General features: G+C 41.7%; 1 protein-coding gene across 30 annotated transcripts; it reads left to right on the top strand.

Annotated features, from left to right (window-relative positions):
* The first annotated feature begins 2,961 nt into the window (after positions 1-2,961).
* Positions 2,962-7,321, top strand: LOC127293983 (uncharacterized). Of its 30 annotated transcripts, none has more exons than XM_071818800.1 (9): positions 2,962-3,230; positions 3,413-3,518; positions 3,612-3,648; positions 4,287-4,377; positions 4,961-5,087; positions 5,176-5,730; positions 6,329-6,428; positions 6,521-6,611; positions 6,948-7,321. In XM_071818800.1, exons 1-4 carry the CDS (start codon positions 3,131-3,133, stop codon positions 4,326-4,328), a joined length of 285 nt encoding a protein of 94 aa, XP_071674901.1. In that variant the 5' UTR covers positions 2,962-3,130; the 3' UTR covers positions 4,329-4,377; positions 4,961-5,087; positions 5,176-5,730; positions 6,329-6,428; positions 6,521-6,611; positions 6,948-7,321. The 30 variants fall into 30 exon arrangements, 14 of the variants coding, with proteins under 14 accessions (XP_071674901.1, XP_071674898.1, XP_071674895.1 ...); XM_071818797.1 differs by having other exon boundaries at positions 3,600-3,648; XM_071818794.1 differs by having other exon boundaries at positions 3,413-3,522; positions 4,313-4,395.
* Positions 7,322-7,569: the final 248 nt, after the last annotated feature.

Genomic DNA, 7,569 nt, shown 5'->3' with positions numbered 1-7,569 from the left:
TGGTTAGCAATGTACTAGGTTTGGTCACACTGTCCATATGATTTGTTTGTCCAAGTGTGAGGCCCATTTCTCCTATCATTGTTATGTCCTTTACTTTCTATACCCGATGACTGAACTAGGACACCATAATCTCGAGATAGAGTTACCGAACCATGTACATTGTACTAACACTCACGGTTATCAATGAACTAGGTTCGCTAAGTTCATCTCTGAGATCCGTGTGTCCAATGAGAGTATGATGTCGAAAATATGTTCACTACGTTTGTGTTATGTTTGCAATGTACAACTATTATATTCAGTAGCACAATTTGATCAAAAAATGGTTTGCAATACCGTGGGCCGTCCAAAAACGGCACACTACTATTGCATGTTCTTCTTGGTCTTGCACGACATCTATTAGCTTGTGGATGCTACTTTCTAAGGTTCCCAATGTTTTCTTAGTGGATGCTCCTTACCCAGTGATTGAAATGTGTCACCTTACTAGTGCTACAATGATGCTATCCAACCTTGTATATTTCACAACAATCCTCCGTATACATAATACTTGATTGGATAGAATCAATTACCGTGTCCTTAGTGTGATCATTCTAATATGAAGCTTTCTTTAACATGTCCTTCCTGCTTGGCAATGCCGAATATATATATGATCTGCATCTACTTAGACTTATGTAGAATAATAATACTTGTACATCCTACTTGGTAGATCATCTCGCGGATTAGTGTGTGCAGCGGATTGACGATTGTTCTTGTTAGCCAATAATGCAAATATGCCACTTCCAAATGATAGGGCTGGTGTAATAGTTTCATTAGACCAGAAACTCTGCATACACACATTGTTTGTGCAATCATTTCTGGTTCCTATCAGACTAGCTCTACCAATCTATGTGCATAATTACCCTAAGGCACTACTACTATATGTGTATGTCTTGTTTTGCCAGTTCATACTCACAGGACTATGTAATCCTTGAGGTTAATTAGAGGGCCCCAAGCTCTACCAATGTATGTTCACCATGTTTAAGGCTCTTGCTTTTTTTTGTATAAGCTATGATGGACCTCGGCGCACCTGCGGAAGTTACCGGCGTGGGGTCGAGCAAGAGGCCTCGAGGAAGGCCCACCAACGTCGTCCATTTACACAACAAGGAGGGTCTAGAGCACTTCGTCTGGGTGATCTTGCAGCCTATCATGGGAACGTGCACAATCCATAAGGCATCCGTGTCATGGTTCAGGAAGATTCCTTCCACGATCACCGTGGTCACCGACATTGAATGCAATCGAGTCGTGAAGACCAAGTTCGACAGTGACAAAGCCATCATCGATCAGGGGTGGGCAACCTTTTTCCTTGTCCATAATATGATGTTTGGTTACTTCCTCACCTTCCATAAAGAAGCTTTGCGCATCTACTGAGTGGTCATCTTCGACTACGCTTGCTGTGAGATAATGACCAGGTGCTCGGACCATGCAGATGCCACCAGGAGGGTCGTGGAAGAGCAATAGTGATCAACTATGGTAGTGTCGGTCATGCCTGAACTTGTTCTATGTCGGTCATGTCTGAACTTATTATGTGTTGACCATGTCAATATTAACTATGGTACCGTGGTTACTAGTTTCTGAATTCGTATGTTCACTTCTATGCTATTTAGTTGTGTCTGGTATTCAGCTAACAACCAAGCAATGTTGCTTGCTTTTTGAGTGTTTCATAGGCTGCAACCAAAAACTCTTAGCCACAATTTCCACTTAACCCTAAAAAGAAACTTTAGATGAGCAACAAACAAAGATTAAATATGTCCCTAAAAGAAAGTCAAATATGGCCCGAAAGTCCTTTTAAACGGGCTAATACCCACAAATCCTGCCGTAGGAGCCAAAAAGAAAAAAAGAAAAAAAGGTCCGTCGAGCTACCAAACGTGCCCTTATCCGATCCACTCGGACAGAGAGCCAGCTCGTTCGTCGTCTCCCTCGCATCATGCTCCACCGCTTCGGCCGTTGCCGCCGGTGAGCTCCTCACGTATCCCACTCCCTCTCATCCCCCGAGTCGATCTATATCGTCCAAAATAATCCCTCCCTCACACCCGACGCCCGACGAAATTGTCGTAGTGTGGCACACATTCGCGGTAGGGGCCATGACCGACTCGATATCAATCTAGAACACCTAGTGCACATGAAAAAGAGAGACGTAGAGATGCATTACGAGTCATTGCAGATGACATCAATGCCTACGTGAGGCAGGCTTGGTGCAGCGGTGTCGATGACGATCTGGTGGTGGCAGACGATCTGGAGATCCTCCTGATCCCCTCCGGGCGCCACCTGCACTGCCTTGGTACATCACGGCGAGGTTCCAGTCTTCCCGTTGCTTGTGCGCGGACTGCGATCGGTATAGAGCCTTTGGTATGTTGGGGAGCAGCGAAGCTGAGTGTCAACTAGTGAGATCCAGCCGCCAGGGGCTCCCCCATATTTATGTGAGCATGCAACGGGGGACCAGAACCATTAGTTGGTTAAGGTTCCCCCGATCAGGGAATTTAGAGATAAGTCACGTACAGAAAACGTCGTCCTGGACGTTGGTCCTGTGAGCCCCCTTGTTCTCCTAACGTTAAGTGTTTCTGAATATCTCTCTTTTGTCTGTTAACTAAACCTAACGGTATCTTAACCTGACAGATTAATCCAACATTCCCCCTTTGATTGTTAGGTTAACTTCATTTACCCATTCTCCATCTCTACTATATTAAATGGCTAGAGGTGGTGAGATGGTTGGTAGCTCCGTGGTATCCCCACGGCAAGAAGAAATGCTACATCTACGGACCCTTTCTACAAAAAAGTCTTACGGGCAACCACCTCAAGGTACAGCAGATTAGTACGTGCTCCACAATTTCAGGAAGGGAAAAAATCAGAACCAAACAGCAGCCACCACGTCAGCCCGTAAGGTAATTTCGTAGGATAGTTTCCGTAGGTCTAGGATTATTGCGGCAAGAAACTAGCGAGCAAAACGGGATTACCCACGCGCGCACGACTCGTGGCTACTTCGGACGAATAATAAACCGCACTGTCAAAAACAAGGAAACCGCATCGTCGCCCCATCCTCGCTTTTTTTCTCCACCGATGCATCATTGGCGCCGCCGTGAACTTCTCCAACAACCGGATGGTGAAATCCTGCCCGCGTCCCGCCGCCAGCACGCACCACCACGGCATCACGCCGCCGGCACGCACCACCACAGCATCACGCCGCCGGCACGCACCAGGTCGTTGACGCCCAAGGACTACAACCGTGATCTGCTCGTTCTCTGCCAGGATTAGGAACCCGTTTTATGGCTCCATTGGTTGCTAACTTGACCTCTAAAGCAGGTTTGCCATATCCTCGAGTCTGGGTGAGATCCGCCGGCCACAACCGAGTACGCGTGAAGACATAAGTGTTGTGCTGCAGATCAGATCCGCCGGTCACAACCGAGTACGCGTGAAGACAGAAGTGTTGTGCTGCAGATTGGTGGCCATCCTATGGAGGGAGGTGGTTCACTCCACGACCTACACGAGTATGTGAGTCCTGCTGTGCTTAGCTGCGCTCCATCGCCTATGAATCTGGAGTGTATTGCAGTTGATTCTTCCTTGTGTAGAAAATTTCCCAGGTCGAGGAAGACTTCTCCCTGCCGCATGTCTTCTCAGGTAGGTATAGTACTTCCGCTAATCCATAGACTAAGTCTGGTGACATCCCAGTTCTTCAACTGATTATTTGTGCACAAATATATATTTTTTCTGTATTATCAGCACTGACCCACACAGATAGATTTATTTAACACCATCCTAAATGGAAATTTCCCATGTCTATAGTGGTCTGCATAATCCCTCGTTTGTGCAATTTCAGCATTGTTCTTATTCACACTTCAATCATCTAACTATTCTCCATAAACGCTAATTATATCAATTCATGCATATTTCTTATTCATGATTTCTTAGATGCCTCTTATCCAAACTGCCTGATTTGATTCTTCTCACTAGGATACACACTTCAAAATTACTGCTTCCCGACAAGTACCCTAGCAGCTTTAGATGCACAAAATATCGTTCTTCCATTGTTAAATTTATTAATAGGTTGAGGGTGGCCATTTGTTTAGTCATCTCCACAACTAATTTCTCTTCCTGACTTGGAGCAAGAGCATGAGATTTTGAATCATAATTACATATGGCCGATTACCATCTTGCCTTCTTGAACCATATTCGTGCTAATCTATAACCTAATTTTCATACTTGTGAACATCAGTATCATTACTGTCCCTTTCCTGGTTTCTTCTGTATTGATGCAGATGATTCTTTGCTTCATCTCAATTAGTGCCCCTCTCCCCTAGACCGATGCAAAGGATGAATGCCGAAGTCAAGTTTTTCATTTGGCCATCGGTAAATGTTGGATTACATGTAATTTATTTCTTTCCGTTGTACTTCTATCAATATTAATATATTCATCAATGTTTCGTGTAAATTTTTCTGTATCGAAATTACGGATCTCTCAAGAAAATGAGTGCATATTTGAACTTGATTCATATCCTTGATGCTTTTGTGTGCAGTATTTTCATATGTTGTCCAGTTGATGCTGATTACATAAATTTTTCTTCTATAATTTGGGAGCAAGTCTTCTTTCACCATTCTTTCGACCATCGGTTCTGCAAGTTGGTGCAAGGACTTTCAAAAAATAGTCCCTCAACATACATTTGTTGTTGTGCTGAATTCACACAGAGTGGATTTGCTTGCTGATTCAGTTCTTGGTAAATTTGGTATCAAACATGCTTGGAAACAATGCTCCTATATATACCATGGCAATTAAAAGTGACAGCACCTTGCATATTAGTCGTCAGTACAGCTGGGATTTGTTAGAATCCATATTATATCATCATTGCTTGCATTTTCTTTGGACATTTTAACATTATGGCACCATGTATTTTTTAAATGAGTATAAAATAAATATTGTATTTAATTCTTGCAGGGGATATATCTGATGAGGATTTCTCATTTTGATATAAAATCTGAATATTGCTGCAGCCTGTATTCAAAGCTCTTTGTGTTGGTGAAAGCAAAAAAAAAAATTCTTTAGGACATTTCGTGTGCTACAGGTGAAACTGCACCTTGTTGTTTTTTTTCTCACCATGTTATTCCCATCTTTGTAAACCATGCAAGGTCATGTCATTATCCGATGCGCAGGTGATGCATATTGCACAAAAGAGTTTGAGATGGCGTGCCGCGTTGGCACCAATGCTTCATAACAGGGAATGGCGGTAGTGTTGGAATGCTCAGTGGATGATTAAGCTCTATTCTTTAGGTTCCCTTTTCCACTTGCAAACCTTTTTCACCCGCAAAAGGCTCTGCTTTAGTGGGGTTTCCAGAATAATATTTTATTGTAAACAAAGAATCACTCTTCAGTTCTTCACTTTGTTTTGAAAATTTATTTCTAGCATAACTTAACATTTTCGCGGAAACGGCTGTTTGGTTCAAAGCATTTCAGATTCTTTAGCTCTATTCTGCTGTTTGTTTTGTCCGCGGTGTTCTGTTTTCTGTTTTAACAATGGTACTAAATTCTTGTAAATATCAATATTTAGTGCCACTATTGGTATTGTTTTGTTTGTAATGTTTAAACTCGCATATTTTAACTGGATTCACTTGTACTGAGATATACTCACTACAAGAGTGGATGCACTTTTGGAGTCACATATTGGGTAATTATTATGCTCGCCTTCGGGAGGATCTGCTCTGCTGATGGTAGGTATTAAGCATTTTGCTACCACTTTGTAACTACTATCTTTCTCCCCTCCATTATTTGTGCCAGTTAAAAAAAAATTCCGATGTTCTCAGTATTTTTCATTGAAGGCAAGTGTGAAGTGTTGTGTAGGTGACATCCAACAGAATTGTGAAATTAATGATCATGCTCAGGTCGATCTGGCATTTGAACTGATGAATAGAGCCTTGAAAATGAAAGAAATGAACAAAGATCTGAAAATCAGTTACAAGCGTATTGCTATGCTGCCCATGGTAGTGTTAAAGACAAAATAAGGTGGTATTTTTAAGATGGAAAAGCTGGAGGAGTGAATACACATCATGTCTCTTAGCAAGTGTGATGTTCAGGATTTGGCTGTGCCTATTTGGGTTCTTTGTAACCGTACATGATACTAGAATTCTCTTATGTATGTGTTAGCTGCTGGAGCACACACATCGGGTTATATATTTTGGTGGATATTATCAATTATTTGTACCAGATTTCAGAGTATTCATAATTATTTTGTCAGTACATATCAAAGTATGGTTATTAGAAGTTGATGTTTTTGAGAGGTTTATAACATGATGTGGCGTTGTTCTTCAGATCATTACCAGTTTGTCAGGCTTGAGCCTGTCATCACAGACGATCTCATTCGTGCATTGTTTTATTGTCGATGCAGACCAAACTGATGTTGGAGGATTAGGTTTTGCTTCTACGCTCGGCTAAATGATACTTTTTTTCTGAGAAACCATGAACTCTCTTTTACTTGACCTTCTATAGTTGTTTTTGTGTCAGATCTCAAATGCAGATTGGTGTTTGCTTCATAGTTGGATTGCTCTTGCGCCAGGTTCATACTTGCCTCGATACCTACTGCATGCCCAACAAGGTATGGTAATACTTGCAGGAACAAGCACTCTGTTCTCGCCTAAAAGCACATATCTAATCCAGGTTTAATGTTATGAGAATGAACCTCTAGAAGTAGATGTGCAATTTGACTTGGTGCATCTCATTTTTTAATGCAGTGAAACCTTTGTGTATTGACTTGAGAGCAATGCTCATATCACGGCAATCAAAAGTGATGACACCTTTCAAATTAGTCTGCCAGGATTTATTATAATCCATGCATTTTCTTCGGACAGGAGATGCGTGTTTTTTTTTATGTGAAACATGGCACCATTTATTTTTGTAAATGTAGCAGAAATGAAATATTTAAGTCTTGCAGGGTTGCGGGGATGCCCTTCTCGCGGAGAAGCTGTACATCACTCTATGAGTCGTTGCTTCTTATGCAGACAATGTACAAGGAAGGCTGTTTATCCAAGCCGGCGAAGGAATCCTTAGTTTTGTTTAGTGAGGTCTCGAGCATAGGTAGCTTCTCCTCCAGAACGGAGAGGGGTATGTTGAGAGATCTAGAAAGTGAAAGTATTTGAAAGTAATGAGCAGGCCATACGTCCAGTAGCAGATGAGGTTTACCCTTGCAGATCAAACTTCTGTACTCTGTAGTCTGAACAAGGATGCAGGCACTCACTGTCAGCAGGTTCAAGATTGGCGCTGACTACGTTATGTCAGATGAATAGGTGAAATGCCGTAAGTTCTTAACGTGGAACAACGACTAAGTGATCCAATATTGAAGAAACAAGATTAGTACTCCCTCCATCCATAAATACAAGGCTACATCGTTTTTCATGCCAAACTTTCACTAATGATTTAGTCAAACAAAATAACAAATATATGTTATATGTTATTCAAAAATATACTATTGTAAAGTTTATTGAAATGTACATCCGATGATATCGTTTTGAATAACATGCAACTCATATTTGATTGACCCAGTTATTAATTAAAGT

The sequence above is a fragment of the Lolium perenne genome, chromosome 4 (assembly GCF_019359855.2).
Source record: "Lolium perenne isolate Kyuss_39 chromosome 4, Kyuss_2.0, whole genome shotgun sequence".
Lineage (NCBI taxonomy): Eukaryota > Viridiplantae > Streptophyta > Magnoliopsida > Poales > Poaceae > Lolium > Lolium perenne.
The sequence above is the reverse complement of the archived record's forward strand: the minus strand, read 5'-3'. Positions and strand labels throughout refer to the sequence as shown.

Bases quoted from the DNA above. Each gene is read 5' to 3' on its own strand.
- LOC127293983 (XM_071818792.1), top strand. From the start codon at position 3,131: ATGGTGAAATCCTGCCCGCGTCCCGCCGCCAGCACGCACCACCACGGC. The intron at 3,231-3,412 runs GTCGTTGACGCC...GTTGTGCTGCAG, and splicing joins ACGCCGCCGGCACGCACCAG to ATCAGATCCGCCGGTCACAA. The intron at 3,649-4,312 runs GTAGGTATAGTA...CATCTCAATTAG, and splicing joins CCTGCCGCATGTCTTCTCAG to TGCCCCTCTCCCCTAGACCG.